This window comes from Cuculus canorus, chromosome 7, assembly GCF_017976375.1.
Source record: "Cuculus canorus isolate bCucCan1 chromosome 7, bCucCan1.pri, whole genome shotgun sequence".
In the NCBI taxonomy this organism is placed as follows: Eukaryota; Metazoa; Chordata; class Aves; order Cuculiformes; family Cuculidae; genus Cuculus; species Cuculus canorus.
In genome coordinates this window covers 18,795,754-18,819,321 of record NC_071407.1, presented here as the reverse complement: position 1 = coordinate 18,819,321, position 23,568 = coordinate 18,795,754, and the positions used below count along the sequence as shown (strand labels likewise).

General features: G+C 40.4%; 2 protein-coding genes across 5 annotated transcripts in view; both read right to left on the bottom strand.

The window, feature by feature from the left end:
- Positions 1 to 496: 496 nt before the first annotated feature.
- On the bottom strand, positions 497 to 6,664 carry LOC104067961 (bone morphogenetic protein 7). Its single transcript, XM_009570772.2, has 5 exons — positions 6,388 to 6,664; positions 5,575 to 5,714; positions 4,789 to 4,905; positions 3,747 to 3,948; positions 497 to 2,083 (listed from the first exon to the last, which is right to left on the bottom strand). Exons 1-5 carry the CDS (start codon positions 6,662 to 6,664, stop codon positions 1,635 to 1,637), a joined length of 1,185 nt encoding a protein of 394 aa, XP_009569067.2. The 3' UTR covers positions 497 to 1,634.
- Positions 6,665 to 13,204: 6,540 nt separating this feature from the next.
- ERCC6 (ERCC excision repair 6, chromatin remodeling factor) overlaps positions 13,205 to 23,568 on the bottom strand; it is a 46,384-nt gene continuing 36,020 nt past the window's right edge. For all 4 annotated transcript variants that reach the window (XM_054071783.1, XM_054071780.1, XM_054071782.1 and 1 more), the window contains exons 12-21: positions 23,244 to 23,339; positions 22,383 to 22,601; positions 21,519 to 21,629; positions 20,954 to 21,073; positions 19,783 to 19,877; positions 17,770 to 17,915; positions 16,963 to 17,685; positions 16,509 to 16,710; positions 16,117 to 16,195; positions 13,205 to 15,679 (exon numbers count right to left, since the gene is read on the bottom strand). In XM_054071783.1, coding sequence (XP_053927758.1) covers positions 15,251 to 15,679; positions 16,117 to 16,195; positions 16,509 to 16,710; positions 16,963 to 17,685; positions 17,770 to 17,915; positions 19,783 to 19,877; positions 20,954 to 21,073; positions 21,519 to 21,629; positions 22,383 to 22,601; positions 23,244 to 23,339 — 2,220 coding nt within the window. In that variant the 3' untranslated portion in view covers positions 13,205 to 15,250. The remainder of the gene's footprint in view (positions 15,680 to 16,116; positions 16,196 to 16,508; positions 16,711 to 16,962; positions 17,686 to 17,769; positions 17,916 to 19,782; positions 19,878 to 20,953; positions 21,074 to 21,518; positions 21,630 to 22,382; positions 22,602 to 23,243; positions 23,340 to 23,568) is intronic.

Sequence of the window (23,568 nt, the reverse complement as noted above, 5' to 3'; positions counted from 1 at the left end):
CTCCATGAGGTAGGCTTTGTTACAACACCACATGCAACCAACTCTGAAAGGCTTTAATCTCTATGCCTAACTCAAGAGAGTTACAAGAAACTTCAATGCAAGTTTCACTTCAGGAACAATTAACCGGATCTTCCCTGAAGGGAAACACATCTATTCTGCTTACCCATGATACTCTTTGACAAGGATTAAGAGGACTTGATACAGTGCCCACTGAAGCCATTGGGAACGTCATCTCTTCTGGAAAAGTGATTCGTGACTCTAGGAAGGAGGTTCAATTACAGCACAAAACCCCAGACCAATATTACATTAGATTTGTTTGAAAAGTAACATTTTATGTTACAGATTAAGTTACTATACTCCAAGTGTTAGGCTTTTAAATAAAATAAATTTATTACAGACATCATTATTTACAGAAGGAAAAAAATTTACATTTTTTTTTTTTTTTTACTCTTATTGGAGCAAAAAAACTGTCCATGGAGTTTCTACTCACGGGAGATGTCATTTTCTGTGAGAAGTCAGCCTCCTTCAAGGAATAATGGAGACAAGAAACCTAACCAGGCCTAAATTACAAATCAAATAAGTTGATTGAGAAACTGTAATGGGCTCGTTGCCTGCATTAAACTGTATCAAGACTGAAGGACGTCAGGGGGCCCTTCCCAGTCTATGTCCTATGATTCATGGAAGAATGGAAGGGAATCAGTGAGTACCTTCCATCAGACTTGCCTCAGATACAGGACCAGGCCAGCACCCAGCATGTTCTCACAGACCTTCAAAGCTTAGTGGCTGTCTTCCTGCCAAGCAATGGGGGTCTGACTTCAGCTTTGGATCCCACTGCACAACCACTGTACACACAAAGGTAACCTCTGCTGCTACACAGCCACAGTAGGAAATGATGGAAGATAATTATTTTTATGAAGAGGTGGACTGGTTCACCCTTCAACATACAACAGAAGTGCAGCCCTGTGTCAGACACTAAGTTTTGCAGATTCCCAGGCAAATGCTGACCTATATGTTCCCTCAGACCATGTAGCAAGTCCTGGGTGGACTTACAAGGATGTCTCTGCATTGGTAGAGCTGCAGACAGAATACGGGCAAGCAGCACATTCCCAGGTACTGCATAAACTGCAGATGGTAGAGGGTGCTGAGGTTAGGTGTGGGCAAATACTCCTCCTGAAAGCTCTGTGTAGGAACAGTCAAAGCTACGTGCTCAAAGTTGAATGAGGCTGTTACCTAAAGACTTGCATGCCTGTCCTGGATTGCGGTAGGATGCCATGTCCATTATATTTTAAGAAGTTTTCAGTGTCAATATACAGATCAAGCCCTTCATTTGAATACTCGGCCTAAGGTGTTTTAACTCCTCCACATAGCAAGTTCCTGCTTGTAATGGTTTCCTCCAGTGTGTAGGCACTCAAGGAGCTCTCCATGCAAGTCGGCATACACTCCCATTGTTGTTTGAAAGCCAGCCTTGAACATCTTTCCACACAGCCATGGTGAGAGCAGAAGGATTTGAAGCATAGCTGAGTTTCAGGCTCTCCTGCCCAGTAATCTGAAATGCGATTTCCATTGGTATCTTCAGTGGCAAATAGGGAACTGTGCCCAGGTGCAAGCCAAACGCAGACAAAATCAAGGCTCTGCTAATGACAACCACACCTTGTTGCCACCATGTCTTTATAATTTTTAAGGACCACGTTTTCTTTGTCATCAAAGTAGAGAAGATTGAGGGACTTCAATTCATCTGGTACGCAGCAGGGTGTGCTAACATCTTGAGACAGTTTAAGTGTATGGACTATTGACTGAACTGTAGCATGGTTTGTTGCATTTAGATTTTCCCCCAAGGGGAAGAGACAGGTTCCTCTGCAATAAAATGCATTGTATCCACTTGGGTAAATAATCCACCCTGACCAGCCAATAGCACGGAAGTCAACGTAGAGTTCCCTTCGATGACATGTTGTTACCTGGCTTGTGGTAGAAGGCATTGCAGCAGCTCGGCGTCTCCTGCTGGTGCTTTCATTGCTGCTTTCAATGATCTGAGTTTCACGAGGTGCATGTGAAGCATCAGTTTCAGCAGGGTTCATCTCTGGTTCTGAAAGGAAGCTGTGTGTTAATCTCCCATGAAAGAAATTAATTTCCTAAGTACAGTATCCCATGTGAAAGTCTACTCTATAAATCTACATTAAAGTTTTTAGAGTAGATTTTAAAATGACACTTCAAACTGTGAAAGTACCATCAGCGGTGTGTATTCAATTGCCATTTCGGCCACCTTTCAAGAACTGTCAAATAGTTTGTTTCACTTTGTGGCCTGAAAGGCCCCATTTCAGCAGAAATACAAAGGAAATGCTCAACAAGATACTAAATACATTCTGTGAACTCCATAGGCCTTTTTCAGAGCTGAATCCTGTCAGAATGGTATTAACAGTCTTTATATGGCCATTCCTACAACACACAGGACGTTGAGCAGGATTAACAGAGTGTTGACATCACAGCCTATTTCTCTCTCCAGTATTATTCTCCCAGGAATTGTACCCATACCTGAAAAACAATGTATTCCCATAGACTAGCTTTTTAAAAACTATTTTTCAATTTTGGGATCTGAAAAAATTGCCATCAGGTTTATGGAACACTGCTATAGAACGAAACTCACTGCCAACTGATTTGCTTTCTTAACGTATCTTCTGAGAACCCTTCATAAATGACTGTGGAAACCTCAAGATTCATGTACACAGGCCGAAAGCCACCGATATACAAGCTGGCAGATGAACAATCTGCGCATATTCACTGACTACAAACAATGGGTAGGTCTAGGGAGTTTCTTGATTGAGAAATGGGAATCAATTTCTCAATCGTAGTACAGTATCCCATACAGAGCTAGATGCTCATTAAATTAGGATTTAGGATTTCACTATAAAAATTCTCTTTGGGAAACAAAAATAAACAGGACAGCCTCATTTTTGCCGTAAGTAAAGTTCTCCACCTAATATTGATGCAAGTCCTACCAAGTTTCTTTCTAAGATACAATACAATAATTTATCAGAAAACCCTACAAAACCAAACCAGAATAATTTTTGCCCCCCCACTCCCAGCTTTGGCTCTTTGCAATGATCAGGCTTTAAAATCCAGCCTGAGTTGGTTTCACTGGAAGACCAGTGGGAGAGGTAAGACACCGGGAGGAGGGCGTTGTCTTTCTTTAAAGCAGCCTTTAGTGCCAATGTTAATTAGCCACCAAAGTTAAGCAGGTGCTTAAAAACCAGGCCAAGAATGGAGAGGTTTAAATTACTTATTTAACAACCTCTTCCACTCTTGAAAACCGCACTTAACTCTACTTACAGTTGCTTTACCAGCATTTTCACAAAGTTTTCCACGTGACTGAGTTTTTTTAATCTAAACCAAATCTACATTTGCCACACAAACTTCACTACCCCAAAAATAATATAAATAGCAATTAAAAAACACAAACCAAAACAACCACCAAAACTCCCATCCCCTTACAAACAAAACAAATCCGACTGTCCCTAGGCTTTATGAATATTTACTGCAAACATGCTTTCTTTGAGGACAGAAGCAATAAAGATGTTGGGTGACCCTCTAGGAAGAGCTATCAAAATTGGTCAGTGACAATGCAGAACTTAAAACCCATTCGACAGTGCATGTAAATCCCGAGATGAGGTATACATGAGGCAGCAGAAGGTATCACAAGATGAATGGGGAGTTCATATTCCAGAACAGCGGCTGCTGCTTTGTGAACTTACTCGTGGAAGAGGGTACAAAACTGGAAGACCTCCGTTTGTTACTGTTGGTGAAGAGGACAAGGAGAGCATTTCTGCTCTCTTGCAAAGCATCCTGGCTCTTGGCAAACTGAACCAGGTTGTGCTCAGTTCTAGTGTTGAATACGTGTGTTGTAGTTATCAAAAAGCCATGGTTGGAGCTGCTGTTTCCAACCCACTTGGAAACCTAGGAATGAAAGAGAAAAGAAAAAATATTGTTTCAATATTCTTTTTACACCATTACAATTAGGCAATATTTATATTATGAGAAGGGAACAGGCAACAGGCTATAAGAGTGTAAGAACATATATAATGACAGAACTGAGGTAACCGTATAGCTGAGACTCAATTGAGTTTAATATTTAAACCAGTAATTCAATGTTTAGAAATAGAAAATACCATATGCATTCCCCAAAGCTGCATTTACAGGAAGATAATTAATTTCAGAGAATTTACTAGTAAATAGATGAGTCTAGGAGTTAAAATTAAAATTAAAATAAATCCTCTCTGACTTTAGCTAGGAATTTATTTTTCATACCAATGTTAATAACAGAGTAATATGAACTCTCCAGACTTTCTATTTAAATATAACAAACATGGCATTTGAAGAAATTAACTCGCAATCAAGCAAATTTACTTTATCTAATTGCTATAATTACAGACTAATAGATAAGGCCAGGCCATTATCAAGCAGTGCTATCATGACTTAAGATGGAAATCAGCCAGTCATCCAAGCATACTGATCACAAAGCTTCGGCAATGAACAACACTGTCCCAGAGTACAGATTTAAATCTAAGAAAGCATATGTTTTAAACCACGTTTGGGTTTTTGGTTTGGTTTTTTTTTTGTTTGTTTTTGTTTTCTTTTTTTCTATACTATGGAAAGACATCCACATACTTTTACAGTTTAAGGCTACATTCAAAACAAATCTCGAAACTAACACAGAAGTCTACAGAGGAAGTTAAATGGAGATTTATAATTAACATTATATATATATATAGTTAACAGTCAGAATTCTCTGCTTACTGTCTGCGTGACGTTGAAAACTTCCCAGCCTTCTGCGTACAGAGACAATAATCTTGATGCAATGAGATGTTTTTTGTGTGGCTCACTTCCACCCTCCAAGAGCTCGTACACTTCCACCTTGATGAGAGCAATACAACAGAACAATAGTAAGTGAAAACAAACTGTTGTTCTAGCAACACAAGGGGAATGAAGATGATGCACATTTCTGCCACATCATAGCTGGAACACTGCACTATCGTTCCAAACCAAGCAAAAGTATCAGTGCATGCATCTGCTTCTCGACTGGTCCAGAGGCAGGATACTGGACTGTTGGATACTATAGAAAAATACCCCGACCATCCCTTTTCTTTCTTCTGAACATCCTCCCCATAGTCGACTGTAGGTCTGCAGAAAGCCTGATCCTCCCTTTTGCCAAAGCAACAGGTACAACCACCAGAGTCCTCACCCGCCCTTATCCTCCCATGGATCCCAGATTACTACAAGCCGACACATTTTGATTTTCATTTCCAAACCTTTCAGACCCCAGACCAGACGGGCAGGGCCTGAGGCCGGTCCGGCAGGAGCGCCTTTCGGCAGCGCCCGCAGGGACAGCGCGGCCCCCGCCGGACCCTAAGGGCGCTTCTTGGCGGCAAAGGGAGGACAACAATCCCGTAAAAATGAAAATAAGGCAAATTTACGCGGCAAGCAGTTGCCCTCCTCATTTTCAGTGCTCTTAATAATAGTAAAATAATAATTAAACGAAAGCACGAGTAAGCGTTTGACCGACAGATTTCTTTCCCCACTCACCCGGCAGAAGTGTTTCCCGTCAGACCGCTTGGACACACGTGTCCTCTTCAGCTTGAAGACCCTGAACTCGGCTTTCAGCATCTGCTCGCCCTTCTCCATCGCGCTGATGTCGAAGTAAAAGTGGTACCGGTCCACGTGAACTGGAAAAGAGCGACCCTTCCTCAGGACCCCCGCCGTCCTGATACCGAAAATGTGGGCAAATAAAAACCCTCTAAGACTCGTTTTGGAGTTTTAGAAAGCGAGCATCCTTTATCAGGCCTGGGCAACATGCGGGAGTTATCCCCATCAATCATGTGCTGCGAGAAAAATGCTGCTACAGAATATATTTCCCACTTACACGTATATGTATAAATTTTCCCAGAAATTTTATGCATATTGTATGACTTTGCAAGGTCTAATTTTAATGTTATGAAACTTTGCAACAGTCAAAACGCTCGCTAATTTGGAGCCGGCTCCAGCTCTCGGCTTGACTTTGCCTTTCAGATTAGTGCGGATTCCAAACAGAGATGGTTACAGAAGAGACACGGTTAACACAAATCGTTCCTCACACGATAGGTTACCTGTTTCAAAGGAAGGACAGTGTCTGAAAAACACCGTTTTAAGGAAAAAAAAAACGCTATCAGAGAGAGAAAACATGGTCTCAGAGAAAGAAAACGTGCTTTCAGAGGGACATTCCGTCCAACTTACAAAACCCACAACTGCTTAGGCGAATCCGAACTCTACTTTAGCTTATAGCAAAACATTCCGTTCGAAGCATCGCGCGTGTCGCACCGGGGCCGCTGGGGAGCGGCCGCGGGGGATGCCCGGGCTCACCTCGGTCCTCGAAGCTGCGCACCACGTCGCCCTGCAGCAGCCCCGGGGCGCGGGTGATGCCGTTGGCGTCGGCCACCTTGTTGAAGAGATCCACCATGAACTGCGGCGGCTTCTTGCGGGGCAGGACGTCGGGGGGCAGCTCCTCGATGTCGAACACCTCCCGCAGGCGCTGCAGGGCCGCGGCCAGCACCTCGTCCCGCGGGCCGGGGGACACGGGCAGGGCGCTCGCCGCGCTCAGCAGCCCGGCCAGGCGCAGCCACAGCCCCAGCGGCACCATCGCCCACCACGAGCCGCCCGCGCTGCCCCACGGGCCCAGGGCGGCGGCCGCGGGGGCGCAGCCCCGCCCCGGCCATCAGCAGCCCGAGGGGGATGAATGGGCATCGCCGCTCGCTCCTTAGGGTTGTCCCGGCGGCGCGGAGGGGAGGCCGAGGCTCTGCCGGCAAACCGCGCCTCGGCTTCTTTTCCAGAAAGGCTTCGCGGCGTTCCTCGCCGTTCTCCGTCGAACGCGTGAGGAAGGAGCGGTGCGGGAGCGGTCGCGGGGCGGTGCGGGGGCCGAGCCGGGAGGGGCCGGGGCGGCGGGTCCGACCGCAGCGCCCCAGGGGCAGCCGAACCCCCGTTTTAAAGCTTAAATGATTCCCACACTGAACCAGCTTTCAATAATTTGCCTCCCACCCTTCCCCCCTTTTTTTTGGTTGATGGAGTGACACCTCCCCCCATATCCCTCGCCCAAACCCTAAGCGTCCCGCACCCCAGTCCTTCCCAAGAGTCCCGCACCCCAGTCCTTCCCAAGCATCCCACACACCAGTGCTTCCCAAGCGTCCTGCACCCTATTCCTTCCCAAGCGTCCCTCACCCCAGTCCTTCCCAAGTGTCTTACACCCCAGCTCTTTTACATTCCTGACAGTTCACACAGCATTGCCTGTTCTGCTGTTCCACGGGCCCTGTGTTCCCCTTCCAGGCAGGAAAGCAAAGGGAGGGAGGTTACGAGTCGGGCAGAAGTGTCCTCTGGCTCCTCTTCTTCGACACGCTGTTAGACAGGAGTACTCGCACTCAGCAGGCGTGGGGGCCCGTAGCAGAATGAGGTGGTGACAAAGACACGAGGCTCCACATGCTCTCAAATTAGGCATTTGAAAGAAAAAACCAAAAAGTTTAATCTGGACTGTTCAATCAGATCTGATAAAGGGAGCACTTCCCTCTTACAGATCTATAGCTGACGTTCCTAGGACACTTTGTCATGTGTCTCTGCAGCTCCAGACTCCCTCCTCGTGCCATTCCTTCCAGCCTTCAGCTACTGTAGTCACTTGTCTGAAAAAAAAAAAAATAAAAAAATTGGGTGGTTATTATTGCTGTTTTTTTCACCAGGACACAAGCTTGCTGATTCACTTTGGCACACGAGGTGCAGAGGACCGAGGGAGGAAAATGAGAATCAGGGATGGGTTAATCTGACTAGTGTAAAGAACACTGTTGCTGCCTATAAAGCTATGGCCAACTGTGATCCTTGAACTCCCCCAGTTGTCTTCTAGTGGCTGTATCTCAGCTCATGGTTAACAGCAGTGCTGGATAAAATAATATTAATTCAACTACCTACCTGAGAGCATGGAAAGAGACCAGAAAGAGGTGAGAAATCATCACTAGACTGTTTTTCAGTCATCGTGAAAGCTTTGCTTCCACTCCACTACTTCTTTACATGCTTATCCTCACAAACCCTACTCCGCCCTTGGGCCTCTTCATTTACTCCTAGTATCCTCCCTAGGCATGTACCTCCATTTCTACTCCCATGGTGCTGCTTCCAGACATTAATGTGTGGAAACACATAGCTAGGGTTCCCAAACAACCTTAACTCTGCCCTAGAGGCAAAGATTTATGAAAAAATCCTCTCTGTTTAATATAAGCTGGGACCACAAACAACGAAATGCCTCAATCATAGTAGTGCAACAGCAGAAATCCCAGCCTACAGTTAGCCAAACGTAACCTACTGAGTGCTGTGTTCTTTTATTTTCATATTTCTGATTAGGCAAACAACATAATGAAAGCCTCACTCACCATTCTTCCGTTAGACTGCATGACTCACCACTTATGTAAGCCTTATGAAGGAGTTGGTCATAGCTCCACTGATGATACTACGTACTGGTTTGCAATTAGTGCAAGGCTTCATCCTTCCTGTTCTGTACAATAGAAATAGGTTATTTCAACTTAGGTGTTGTGAGCACTTTGGCTGTAGGAGCCCAGGAAAAGCGGGAAATCTGTAGGGAACTATGATAGATAGTTAACTTAAAATTTTAGGTGGATTCTCTAAGGAGTTCAGAATTGGCATTGCTTTACCTTCTCCCTCTTTCAAATGACGGGATAAACAGCTTGGAGGGTTTGAAGAGTTCAAAATCATCAAGCTTTCAGGTATTGCTTCTGGGTAAGAACAGTGGGATTTATTATGTGGCCTGCTACATCATCTTTGATGCCATTATAATTAATATGAAACAGCAATATTGAAAAAGCACGGTTATCAAATGGCATCATTAGTGGGCAGAGCAAAATTTACTTCGGAGCTTTATTGTGCATTTTAGAACATTCGCGAGCTTGGACTTAAATGCAAGTCCAACCCTGCCATTCAGAAATGAAGAGCTCACTTCAGAGTATACATTCCCTTCTTCCATTAATTTCATGTTAACACAGACAATAAAAATCTAGGGGACAGAGCAGTCTGGAAGTTGCATCATTCTCAAGGCAGCTGTCTAACCCTGCTCCATACACTCTCTGCAGGCTCTGTAGTTCTTAATTTAGTGAATCACAAGAGATCCCTTCTTTCTTGGGGAGGGGAGAAAGGAGTTTTCTGCTCCCTGAACACAGCGATGATGCGCTGCAGCCTTCACTGTGGCTTCTGCAGTTAGAGAGCGAAACCACAAATTATTTCACTCACTTCATAGTAGCTGTCTTGGACCCATTTGAAAAAGAAAAGAGAGACTTCTCTTTACTTCTAATGATAGCAGAGACAGCAAAACCAAGGTCACCAACAAAAGTGAAGAATTACTAAGGAAAGCTTCGTCTTGTAAGTCTCAGCTGAAGGAACAGGACCAAAGAAACAGGACTGTACCACATCAGCGATACCGCGTGAAGCAGAAGTGTTGACGTCACCCCAGAGCCTAGAATAGCAATCCCTCGAGAGCCGGGTAGATGGAGAGAGCCACTGAGTTAATAAGTGTATATTCAGCATTTTAGCTTGAATGTTGGAACAGGGAAATTATAAATGGCCTTAAGTTGCAGAGAGTGTTTTTACCATGTATCTAATATATAAATACCTCTCCCAGAGGATATCAACTCCCAAGCACACACTTGCCAGCACATCCTGATTCCAAGACATGTGCCCTACTCAAGCTCTTCAAAAACTGGACTCTCAGCAATTTTGTATGATAGTTTTGTGTAAACTACAGTTACTGAATTAATGATTTAGATGATAAGAGAACATATTACCTCTGTTTTTCCAACCAGGACTTCTTTGTACTGTCCAATCATTTCCTGAAGCATTTCCAAAGGACTTGAAAGATTTCTTGACTTTCCCCAAAGACTGCATCCATTGGATGGTGAAACCAGTGTATAGTACTGCATTCAAAGTCACCTAGAGGCTTATAGCAGGAGAATCCAGATCTCCCTGTTCCTGGAAGACCGAAGAGGTAGATTACTCCACATTTCAAACCATCTCTATGCTACCTAACTTAATTCCTTCCTAATTTTTCCTTATGGCTTAAATGATTTCATGGTCCATACATTGGGAGTAAGCCAAGTTTGGATAAAGTAGCTATGGGGTCTCTTCACATCTAATATTTTCATCATCTTTATGTATCATTTCAGAAAGCACAGCTATCACCAGCATAAGAGACACTGCATTGTCCTTCCTTGCTGAACCACTGAGATATGGCTGTTCCTCAACATGTCCTCCCTCCAAGAGAGAAAACTGCTTCCAACTGTTATCACTAGATTTGATATAGGAGTCACAGCAGCACACAAAAAGAATGGAAGTCAGGTATTATGCCACCAATTTTATTATTAATCTACTCAGTTACTTCTTTTAAAACAAAAATTATTTTATGTTGGAGAGCATATTACCCTTTCTAAAGAACATTAGTCAAGTTACTGTTTTCTCTAAGACTGTTTTGTCAAATTAATTGCTTAAATTACCGCTTCCTGTGACAACATTCCCTGAAGGTTATATCCTGTAACAGTAATATTCACACTGCTTTTTCTAGCTCTGTGATGCCTGCCTGGGTACCTTTGGTAACTGAGAAAACATGGCATATCATAGATTGGATTTGTATGTGGATTTTTTTTTTGATAGATCTCAATGTGTAACATTTTGGAATATATTGAAGAATTCCCTCCTTTCCCACCAGTGCTGATATAATGATTCTCATTTTCAGTTACACAGTATTATCATTGTTTACTGAACAGGTTTTGTGTATCTGCTCAGTCTTCGCAAATGTAAAACATTCTCCTGCTTTTCCTTATGTATTAGTGATGGAGGCATTAAAGGTCCTGACAGTTATTCACTAACAGACAGAGTTAATTGGTAGATGAGGAAAAAAGCCCCTGTTCAATTCCAGGCTGACATCAGTACAACCAAGTGCACTTCGTACATGACTTTAACGGAGAAATCAAAATACAAAGCTCTCTTCAGATGGCTACTAAAATCATTACAATCACCTATTTCCATGATTTTTGAAAAGCACATCTCAAACTTTACGTGAAATTCAGCCAAAATTAGAGTCCACAAGATCATTCTTTGTGAAAATCAACCAAAAACCTGTGCAACAGGCTACCCTGTTTCAGGAACACAACTCATGTCTAATTGTCCCTTCCATACAGCAGTACCAATAAGCACACAGAAACTGGAGAAAGGCTCACGCTGTTTCAATCACAGACGTGAATCATCCCAGATAACGTGCTTTTTGGCTCTGCTGAAGGGTAGTATCAGAATGCTAGGTCCTCAAATATAGCATCAGCCCATCCACGTCAGTGGAGCTCCATTTGCAGCAGCTGAGGAACTACAAACTCATTAGTCCTAATGACTCAGTAGCTCAAAGGAGAGAAGTGCTACAGGAGTCTATGAACAACAAAAAAATCCATCAAGTCCTTTCCAAAGTCTTGTTCCTCCTTGTTGTAGCTTCTTGAAAGGCAGAGAATTGCACTACTGGAAGACAGTTAAAATTAGCCAAGTTTAACAATCTTAGAATCAAAAGCAAATTTGACTTTATGACTTAAGTACAACTGTCTGTAGGTGATTATCATCTGAAGCCAAAACTTACAGATATACAATCCCAATTCTCTACAGCTTTATTTGGGAGCATAGCATTTATTAGTTGTAGTAGACTCCATTTTCCACATGGTGTAGCCCTTTGAGAAGAGGCTGAGCCACAGTATGAAGTTACACTTCTTTCCATTTTTAACCACCAATTCTATCTACCTATCCATTCAGCATCTTGCTAACATTTATTTTGTGGTGGGTCATTATTTTTCAGAAGAGCCAAATGCCTGCAACCTTTTGCAGAATCTCTTTTCTCTAGGTCAGAATGTAGTTCTTATATCAGAGAAGACTGGGTTGGCTATACAAGACTTAAGTATTCAGTAAAATAATGAACACAGGAGAATAAGCACCTGGAAGAATGTAAAAGAAGGATGGGATTGGGGATGATGACACACATCTTAAAAAACAAAGCAAGAGGTTTCTTTACATCCCCCTTTACAAATACAGTTTGAAATCAGAAGGGACATTTTTAGCAAGTTAAAATGCCAGTGCAGCACATTGTACCCAGACAGTGTACACAGTCCCCACAACTACTTACAGAACAAACCAGGCTTTTGTTATTTAGCTTTCTAGACTTCTGTTCAACCGCATTTGTCTGAGCTGTGTGGCTCGTAGGTCATGTCACCTACACTGGCGTGACATTTTAGGAGTATCACAGTTCACAGCTTTTAGTATCTTTAAAGGAAAGACATTTTCAGAAGTTCCTTGTGGTATACTTTTTTTTTTTAATTTAAAGATTATACTCACCGTTTCATGCTGAAATGTCTTCTCTTAGTAAGATTTAATGTTTTTTTTAACTTGATTCCTAAATTAACACCTGTATTTTGACCATTCTTTATCCTGTTTTTACTGAGGTAAGAAAACAAATTATAAAAATGTAAGTAATTCCACACCAGTCATTTTCTGAGTCATGCACAAATAAACCAGCAGCTACCAGCTGTGGCATACTTGGAAAAAATATTTGGAAATTCAGAACAAGCTCTTAAAAATATTTTGTATCTAAAGTTATTTAACGGTAAACATGTTTGACTATGCAATATCATTAGTCAGGAATTGTTTTAGGTACTCCTTGAATATATAAAAGGAATTCATTTAACACAGGTAAAGCTAAACAAAAAATCAGATCATGCTTTGTGGGGAAAAAGTAGGATTATTCTGAAATAACTTTGCTACTTTAAAATGTACAATTTTAAAATTAAACAATTTATATTGCATTCCAAACAACTTTCACCTGTAAATCAGCCTGTAGACCTTTAATCACATACACTTTTGAGATGATATACTTAAATTTTTTTTTCAGTATTATATTAATATTTAGCCTTTTAAACATTTTAAACAAGTTAGAATGGGAAAAAAATCTAGTTGCTGGGATGCATAATTTGAAGTTGCATGAAAAATGGAAGTGTACATAAACCTAACATGGATCATGTTAGGTCATGAGCCACACCATGCAGAAAAAAATGGCTCCTCCACCCCATTCTTCTCCCTGCCCCAAAGAAGACTTCTAGAACAGACTTTTGGTTTTGCTTTTTTAATAAGTCCATGAAAGCAAAGGATTTATAAAAGTACATGCAAGCTCATTTACATTAATAGATCATCGAGAAACTGCAGACTTTAAGTACAGGAACTATGTCTTTAAAACAGGACATTAGAACCGACCGCTAAGGTGACAACAGGAGCTTTGCAGACAGCTGAATTCCTGGTTTGTTCCCGGGGCATAGCAACGTGTGGGAGCATGACACCCAAAATCAATTAAAATTCCCTATAGCTTCATAAAGAACAGCAAAATTGGTTTATTACTCTTTTACTGACCCAGTTTAAGTCATATCAATAGATCTACAATTTTTGAAGTATTTTGCAATTGCAGCCTAGATTTTTGGTTTCGTCTTTCTCCTGAAAGAGGGAATGTAGGTGAATATAAAAGGGATCAGAAAAAGAGATGACAGGAAAAGGTGCAAGAGTCCCATCTTCAAATGCCACGAGGAAAAGAAACAGATTCTTTGACTGTCTGCCCTACCAGGCTCCAGTCTGTGGAAAGCCAATTGAGCACATATTGAAATGGTGAGGCACCACGTTTTGCAAATCTCTACAGATCCTTTAGCACTGAGCAAAAACCAAGAGGAAAAGCCACCGGAAGTATGGTAAACTTTATGAGAATGAAGTAACAGTTTATATTCTGGCTTCACCACTCATCTTTCCGTATCTGTACTTTCACTTGAATTAAGCAAGATACTCTTGCACTGAACAAAAACCCTCAAAACAGCTCGATCTTCTCTATTTTCAATAGTTTAGGGATAGGAAGGACATATTTAACTGTTCCTAGTTTAAGCCATGCAGTAATTTAATGTTGCTGCAAGAATATGGCTTTCTTCTTAAAATTTATCAGTTCCAGCTCCCCCTCCTTTAAGATTTCCTTACGTAGCACACATTAGTGCCTTGAACACAGGCCCAATGTAGTATTTGGGTTTGCTACAAATAATCCAGTCCTTTCTTCCTTCCGTAGAAGAAAATAGCTACTAGAACTTGTGTTACTGTCAGGAAGAGTAAAGTTTTCCCTGTCTACAGAATAGCTCTAAGCTGTAACTTCTGTACACACTCCAATTATATCTCTGGCCCAAAGTGATTATGTTTAGTAAAATACAGTAAAACCATTCCCCTTCTGACCAACTAATACCTCAGTCTTCGTCAAGGTATAAAATTTTAAGTGCTACCAGGGAACTGGAAAGTTTTTGACATCAATTACAGTGAGACCCATGAACATTTCATGGGATTTCAATTATCAGTCCATAACCTGTGACAAACATAACAGGTTTTATCACCTCAGTGGTAAGAAATATTGTACCAAGCAGTTATCAGTGGTGTATGGGACTGTAACCAAATTGACAACTATGGTGCAAATGGGTTTTCTGTAACATAATAAGTTTTCCATAATTATTAACTGTCAGTCATGTAATATCATGCCAGGTTTTCCAATTTTTGTGATTAAGCCTCCACAGCAGAAGCATTATTTTCCAAGTTAATTAGTGATGCAACTGACAACAATGAAAGTACTAACATTAAAATAAAATTCTCACTACTGATGAAAGTGTCATGCAATGATTTTGATGTACTTCTTGGTACAAGTGAATCTCACACTGACTACTGTATCTTTTTTTTTTTAATGGTACTCTGTGTGCCCCGTGACCATTCAAGTAACATACAGAAAATTGAGGAAGAAATTCTTGGAATTTCACAGAAATCAAACAAAAATCTTACAACCCACAGCAACATCCATGGTTCTTATTGCAATAAAATGTCAGTAGGTGTTCTTCATCCCATTTATATTATGATTTCTTTTAAAGAAAAGGTGCTGATATTTTGTATCATTTCATCTATGAGGTAGATGGCACTTTCATATAAATAGTGTAAATCAGAAATCAGGTTAGTTCTGAGTCTGCAACAAGCGCTGCACCACCAACTGCTCAATTATTAAATCATGAATATGAAATAATTCCTCATTTTAAAAAACAAACTAAGTCTTTCAAAGGAGAGTGGTGGCTGACTGCAGACAGATGCCTTCCCTTGACAAAGGTCAGCGGAATTCTGGCTTCAGCCTCCAGACACCTTCACCATTCGGGCTTCTATGGAAGGTACAGAGATTACGGAGAAGTTCTCTGAAGACACAGGACTGCTCCACAGGCAGTTTGGTCTCAAATTCGTGCAGTAGCTCCTGAGTGCTAGCTTCACCATCCACACGGGCCTGGAATGCTATGAAGTTACGCATATCCACGAGCAGTTCATCGTATTCTGTTGAGCATGGGGCTGGGGCAGGTGTTTGCTGAACATCCTCATCTCCCTCAATACCTGCTTGTTGCGGTAAAATAAGGTGGTTTCTTGCCCTCATCTTAGCTAGTAAAGATGAAGAGTCTAGTGCACTGGATGATGATTCTCCAGATTTTCCAACAAAATGCCCATTGGAATTGCATTTCTTTACATTTTCTTTCTTTATGGTATCTGCATCCTGCAAATAAACATACAGACTATGGAACAAATTGGATTTTGAGATCCACAAAATCTGTTAAACAAAAGCTGCCTACTGTTTGGACTTGAAACAACAATCCTGAACACTGAGAAGCTAGTCATCCGAAATACAGACCAAAGAGGTAATACATTCTGGTCTCAACCTCAGAACCTAAACAAAAGAAAAGCGCTGCTGGTCTCGAGACAGATAACCAAACCACACTGCAACTAGTGACTGCTCTATCTAATTAGAGTTCATCCAGATGCTATATCAAGACATGAAAAATCAAATTCAAGGTGACTAAAAACTCGTAGAACTCTACATAATCATACAACAAATGGGTATTGAACAGGCACTCTATAAGCCAGATTTGTTGCACAAATCAGAACATTTCACATATATTGCCTAATAAAAAGTAATGTCATCTTGTCTCTTACCTTGCACTTGTTCACAGGTGATGCACAAGTGGAATGCGAAGAAAGCAGCATAGAGTTTCTTTTTTGACCAAACCGACTCCTAAAAATCCACAAAGAAATTAACTCCATAAAACATCCTTCTCAAAATAATCAGAATAATTTTGCCAAATAGATTGACTGTGTTTGTGTTTTAGGGTTCTTCAGCCCCCTGCCAAAGTCTCTCTCCTTTACTGTGAAACAATAAAGCTTTCTTTGTACTTCAGAATGGACTTCCTACGCCAGTAACATGCATTAGTGCATTTCTTAAATATAAACCATGAAACTCTACTTTGATACATGTTACCGCAAATATCAAGTACACAAAAAAAAACCAACCAAAAAAACCCATGACAGAACTGAACTTCTGAACTTACTTTACTCCTGATGGTGCACCTGAAAGACCATTCATGCCCGTCCAGGTTGGCACACCAGAGGTAGCTCCTAAACATCGCTGTCGAGAGACTTTTAAAGCTCTTAAAGCATCCTGGGCCACCCTGTTTGCTTCTGCTTCCACCAGCACATGATCTGCACTGGAAGCTTCCATAATGGCATCATGCTTCATGACACTGTGTACCCCTAAAAAACAGAAGGTACAAGCCTACAGATCTCTCTGGAATGTCTTTGCTGAGGCAATTAGCACCTTCATAACCAGAGTATTTCAATGATGAACATTTTAAATGTTTCACTACAGTAACAGAATAGATAAAACATGTATTGTAGCTCTAACCACCACAGTAACAGAACTGCTACTTCCTCACTTGTGTTAAGTCTTGTATACTTCTGTTTAACTACTCTGACAGTGTTGAGCAGCCAAATAAAAATGGTTACCTGATTTTTTGAAAAGTTTCTCCAAGACGTAATCATCATTTTTTTTTGAGTCTTCCTCCTTCTCTTCGCTGTTCTCCCTTCTGTATTGCTTTTGTTTCACTAGATGAGGGATGCGCTCCCCTTCAAACTTGGCATCTTTGTGATGTTTCTTCTTTGACTTATTTTTGTGGCTCTCATGTGACAGCACGTCTACTCTGTGCTTTGTTTTTGAGGTGCACTTATAATGATTATTATCTAACTGCCCATCTTGAGTTTTAGCAGCCTGCTCTTCCCATGAGCCACCAGCACCACAAGTAAGGCTAAAATCTCCCTTGACATTTGCATTAGCTGCTCCAGGTACCTCATCAGCCACCACAGCATTCAGACATTTGGCATTCTCTGAAGACCTTGCATCACCTGGCAATGACTGGGACACAGATTTGTCAGCTCTTTCCAAGCCCTCCTCCTTGCTTTTATTCAATAAGTTTATATTAGTAGCAGCTTGTGCATTATCTTTTGCATAGCTATCTTGATCAAAGGCTTCAAAATTTCCTTTGGTTTCCTTGCTTGTGTCTATTGCTTTATTTGTCATGTGGGTGGTTGAGCAGGAACTGGATGACTTGCTGTACTTTGGTGAGCTGCTTTCCGCGAGATGGAGATCACCTTTAGAAGCGCCATTATCAGGTGGCTTTTCAAGTTTCCGTTTCAACTGATGTTTTGTGAGTTGAACATCTGAACCAGTACCTGAGGGATGAATGAAATTAGTACCCATGTATCTAACGCTTCAAAGATTTTTTTCATCTAAACAAATAGAAAATAAATGTATACCTGCAAAAATGGCACTTGTTTCTGTTCCCTGAGACACATCTGGGCTGCTCAGAGTAAAAAGTTCATAAAGGTCATTGGATTTGAAAAAGCGCCTCTGCTTAGGGTCTTTCAGCACTCTGTTAGTTAAAAACTGTTTGAAGATTTGTCTAAAAAAGAAAAAAAAAAAGTACTTTGTGCGTGAAACAATGTCTTGCTAAGTTTAAGTACTGTATTCAGTACTTAAACAGAAAACTGTATAAGCACAAATGTTACCCTGCAGGACAATTAAGCAGTGGGAAGATGATGTTAGTTTCCAATAGACAATCTTGAGTTAGTAACTTTCTAACAACCAGCTAAATTGTTAAACACAGGGATTTATTCTTTTGCAACAACCCCATAACACAACAGGTAACCACCATCCTGAAATGTCCTATGAGGCATCCCTTAACTAACCAATAAATAACTTCACAGCTAGATTTTATTTTATCCATTAAAATTGAAAAGCTTGCATGTATTACAATGAAACTGTCAGAAAGCTCCTGAAAGAAAAAACGCAGTTGGTTAAAAATGACAACATTTTAATGGTTCGGTTGGTTGGAGGGATCAAAAACAGCAAAGTAGCCCAGTCTGATTGTGATGACTGGGTGACAGCCACTGAAAAGGGAAATCAGATTTGTGGCTGAGAGGAAGGGAAAAAAGAGCCCATCTGCAAAGGATTGAAAGGAACAAATTTAGGGGAGAACTAGGCTTCAAAAAGTCTCCTAGCACTGGTAAATCTACTTCTATGCCATGTTCGTACTACATAGCTTTTAACTGCAAATTCTAGGCGTTATTTTTCTGTACAAAAAATACCTCCCTAAATAAAGCTGGAAACCAATTCTCAAGAACATTTTTTAATCATCATTTTGGCTTTGTGGCATTAAGCAGGGAAACTATTTTTAGAACCCAACTGGCAAAACCTAAGTTTTGTAGTGCAGTCATCAAAAGACTAAAAAGTTTTTAAGAATTAACTGAGCTTCATAGCTTCCTGTAAGGATGATCACATATTTGCAGGGAGGAAAATACAGGCAAAGAGAAAAGACAACTTGGTTAAAGTTCAGTGTCACTGCACTGTTCTGGAAATAAATTGATTTCTGATGGCTGCCCTGACCCTTAGAGCCCACTTCCTTGATGCGGTCAGTGTTGTTCAAACAAGTATGCCACAGGGATGCAAGCCAGCCAACAGCGGATGCTTTGTGACCACGCGGTGAAACAGATTAAAAAAAGGCACTCAATAAGTGCAGGTATTTCATTATTTAGAGCTTTTCATTAATCTGCACTTTCAAAGAGGATATTCCAGTTCTAAAAAGTAATGCCTAGACAGAGGATTCCCACATACATTCATTTGGAATTCATGTGAGTGAACGTAACTACTAAGAAAGCAGAACAGGAAAGGAAAACAAAAAAAATATTTCAAGGATTTTTGTTATATGAGCATTTTAAGGCTTCAGTTACATTTTGGAATAAACAACATGAATGACTGGTGGTTCTTAATTATCTTACTTTGGAATGACTTAGGAGCAAAACTGAATTTGGTTTGCAGACTAGTAAATAGATGCATATACATCTTTTTATATCCTAAGAACAATATAAAGAACTTGTTAATTTTGATTTGCATTTCTGACTTGTGGCATCTTTTGTTCTGAGTAAGGGGCAAATTTTTTCCTGTCTATGCCTTACTTGTTTACAGTGAATTCTGGATGTGCTGGACACAGCCGCTGGAACAGATTGATGAGGTATATTTAGCATGTGGGTCTTGGAGCTAGAGAGGTAGCAGCACAGCCCTGCAACTGGGAGTCTAATAGTAGGAGGTGGCCCATTCATTTCTCAGCAGATAATCTAAAAAGGTTTCTGTGACGTGCCCATCACGACCAGGCCTGGGGGTTACAAGCCAGGTGTGCACAGGCACAGGTATGTCACTGTTACACCACCTCAGGTTTGCTACAAACATTTTCCTGAGCATATGGCTCTATCCAAGCAATCACGCCAACTGACCTGTGGTATATCTTCTCTTCAATAGTACCTGCGGTGAGGAGCCTATACACAGTCACCTGTTTCTTTTGGCCTATTCTCCAAGCACGTTCCCGAGCCTGGAACACAAAAGGTTTTATTACCAGACACTAGATTCTTATAAATGAGTTTGACAGAAATCTGTCAACACCACTGTTTCAAACCTAGTTTGGACATCTGACAATTAATTCAAGAAGTTACATGGTTGCCCTAATGCTGTAGAAATACAAACAGCTACCTCAGCAGGAGAGGAAAACAATTCACAAAGCTTACATATGTAAAAAAAAGGCTCCCATTGTACCAAGAAATCTGTGCAAAAACCCTCACAAAGAAAAAAAAAAACCATTAAAATTAGAACATGTATCTAGGATATGTATTTTATATAGACATATTCCAAAAGGGATCAATTTCACAAAAGTGCTTTAAAATATACACATTTCTTTTGAAGTTTCCTTTTTCGTAACTGAAAACTTTCCTACAAACATCTTGAACCAACCACTAAAACAGACCACTTTAGATCAGACTACACACCTGCACATCTCAGAGCTATGGAAGATTTTCATCAAAGTGTTTTCTTCCTCTCAGACATGTAACCCCCAAATGTTGTTAAGGGATCTGACAACCCAGAGTTTCACCACAACATCAGATAAAGAACAACTCTTTTAAGGTATTGGTTTAACAGCAGCTTCTAAGGACACAGCTTCATATAATTATTTAGTGACAGAGACTATTTAAGCAACATTTGTTCTCTTTTCCACTTTGCATTGCAACCAGGCACAGTCATGCCTGCTCAGGAGCTTGCACAGCTGTGCTGTCCTTTCAAAAATATCAGTTTGTTTGCTTTTTTATTAAAAAAAAACCCAGGCTGTTTCAACCATTTGTTTGGCTATACTCTAGACAGGCTATATGAATCACCAGTATTACAGAGTGGTAAGGTATAACAGCATAAAGGGGATGTGGTGGAAACCACTTAAATTGGCTTTGCCACAAGAGTAATCATGATCTGGAACTGCACCCTAAGCAACCATTGCTGGGAACAGCAACTCAGGGAAGAGCAACATAATGCTTCAACACTCTTTGAGGAGAATAAATGTCATTCTATCTTCAGTTTTATTTCAACTTAGCTGGTAAATGGAATGCAATGAACCAAACTCACCTGTGTGTCTGTACTGGGATTCCAGTCAGGATCGTAAATAATAACCCGGTCGGCACCAGTCAAGTTAACTCCAATGCCACCAACACGAGTTGTTAGAAGAAAAACAAATATAGATTCGTCCTATAACACAAAAGAGAATTTAATAAAGCAAGAACTACCAAAGTACAAGATATCTTTTTTCTTTAATTTATTTCCTAGATTCTTTTATTATCAGTGTTATTTGCAAAGATGCAAAGGGAGCCAAGAGAAATACATTTTATTGTTTGCCTAATATCTCTTTTGACAAATAAAAGTAGTTTCATCCAAATTTCATTTACTGTTGTCCAATAAAATTTCTTTTCCTCCTTTTCAACTGCTTTTTCTTCTGAGCAGAAAACCTCAACTTAAGTGAGAAAAAAATTAATTACTTTTTCCCCTCTCAGAAAGAAAGTGATTTCATTTGACTGAACTGTGCAGTTTTGTGTCTCAAATCTGAAACAGTGTATTTAAAAACAGACCAAAAAGGAATGCAAGAACTCAACTGTATTCACTAATAGGCATTAGTGCTTGTGATACAACATCTCACCTCATTATATCTTGTTATAAGGGGCTGCCTGGAAGCTATCGTTGTGGTGCCATCCATCCTGAGGTAGGAATAGTTTCTCTCTCTCACAAAGACTTCAAGTATCTGCAGCATCTGTTGTGATGGAAAAAATTTCATGAAATCCAGCTACTCTCTGACCAAGTTACTAAGAATTTCTGGTACTAACTGCAATGCCAATAGAACAAGATGATGACTTAAAAACTTGTAAATTTTAAATGATCAGAAAATTAATTAACTTATGTCACTAGGAAAAAAAACCCCAACAAAGTACTTATTTGATTGCTGAATGCATAAGTGGAATGTTTCTGTTTGGTTTGGGAAGTCCAGAGCCATGGTCTCAAGACAGTTAACCAGGTAAATAGTGTAGCATGCCATGGACTCCATGGATGCAGGACAAAATCATGAAAACATTGGGAAAACAAATGAAGATCACCACCTGCGCTACCAGCCCAAAGCACATATTCTAGTGCACGTGCATATCTAATCCTGAAACAGAGTAAGAAAACTGGCAATTCTATCCTGACACTACACAGCAGGGACAATAAATACATCACCAGTGCTTCAGTCTGGTTTTATATGGGTACAACTGATACAAATTTTGACCCAGTATATTGAATTTGGGCAACACTGCCACAAGACTCTGTCATTCCAGTAAAGCCTACTGAGCTTGGGAACGACTCTCCAATTATTCCAAATACTTGAGTCATTCTGGTATTATTTTCAATAGAATGTTAATTTTCTGAGACGGATACTACAAAAGGTGTTTTTAATTACAACTCTTGTTGGGACACACACACACACACTTTTTCAGTTTTAGAAGCAACTAAAACTGAAAGCTCATCTTACCTGTCTCGACTGACTAAAAATCAACACTCTGTGGCCTTGCTTGTGCCATATTTTCAGCAAGGATTCTACCACTATCATTTTTCCAGAACGTTTCCAATATCCAAACTGATCTGCTTCCTCCACTTCAGAATCTGGTACACCCTTCAAAATCTTGGGACCACCAGAGAAGAGGTCAGGGTGGTTGCAAATCTTTCTCAAAGCTACTAGTCCTGAGAAAATCTAAAGAAGACAGGAGAAAATATATTTTTATTATCTTGACAAATACTTGTGTCTATATGGGTTGTACTTGAGAAAGATAAACAGCAATGGATTAATCCAGGCATCATCAAAAAGTTTTGTTTTAATAGTGGTTTGCTGTTTAGAGAAGCCAAAGGATGCTAATGCTCATTTCATGGAAATTTTAGGAAAATATCAGTACAAGAGAAGATAAATGAAATTTTATATTCTTGTAAGCCTATACTTGCGACAATGTTAAGAGAATTCTGCAACAGCTTCCACATTAGCACTTACAGCTGTACTTCACAGTGAATTTTTTTCCTACTCAAAAGGAAAAATTCCAAGTTTGTTACTTGAAATTATTGTGTGTCTCTTACCAAATCCCACCATATTAGCAGATTTGGACATATTGTGAACTTCATTCCATTCTTAATTTTATCTGGTCATGCCACCATGTAGGGATCACTAACTCTATATAGTCCATGGAATATTTCAGAGAAAGAAAAGCACACATCTGCAAAAGCAGAACTGAAATCAGTGTGTTTGCTTCCCTTCCTGCTCAGACTCCAGCTAGAGGAATGCAAAGGTCAGTTCATGGCTTTATCCATGAAACTCTACCTGCCATTAACCTTAATTAATGCTGACCTGCATGTCTCCATTGAGAATCTGGTAAACTTCTTTAGAGTTGATGAAATTTTGATAGATTTGACGTTGCTCATCTGTCAGACGGCAAAAGAGGACCTACCAAAACAAACAAATGAATCATTGAAGCACAACCTGTAAACTCCAAATGATATGGTGAAATAATAAGTTAAAAAGACTGTGTACAGAAATAATTAGAAATAAAAAAAAAAATTAGAATTTTTAGAGAATGAACATAATCATCAAAATGATTTTTCATCAGTTTTTCTACGCCCTTTCCCAGTTATTTTCTCTGCTTAAATTGCTTTAGTTTTCAAAGCACTGCCAT

Excerpts from the sequence above, each read along its gene's own strand:
- LOC104067961 (XM_009570772.2), bottom strand. The coding sequence starts at position 6,664 with ATGGTGCCGCTGGGGCTGTGGCTGCGCCTGGCCGGGCTGCTGAGCGCG. Across the intron at positions 5,715-6,387 it reads GCGCAGCTTCGAGGACCGAG|TTCACGTGGACCGGTACCAC; the intron begins GTGAGCCCGGGC and ends GCTCTTTTCCAG. Across the intron at positions 2,084-3,746 it reads TTTTGTACCCTCTTCCACGA|AACCAGAGATGAACCCTGCT; the intron begins GTAAGTTCACAA and ends GCTTCCTTTCAG.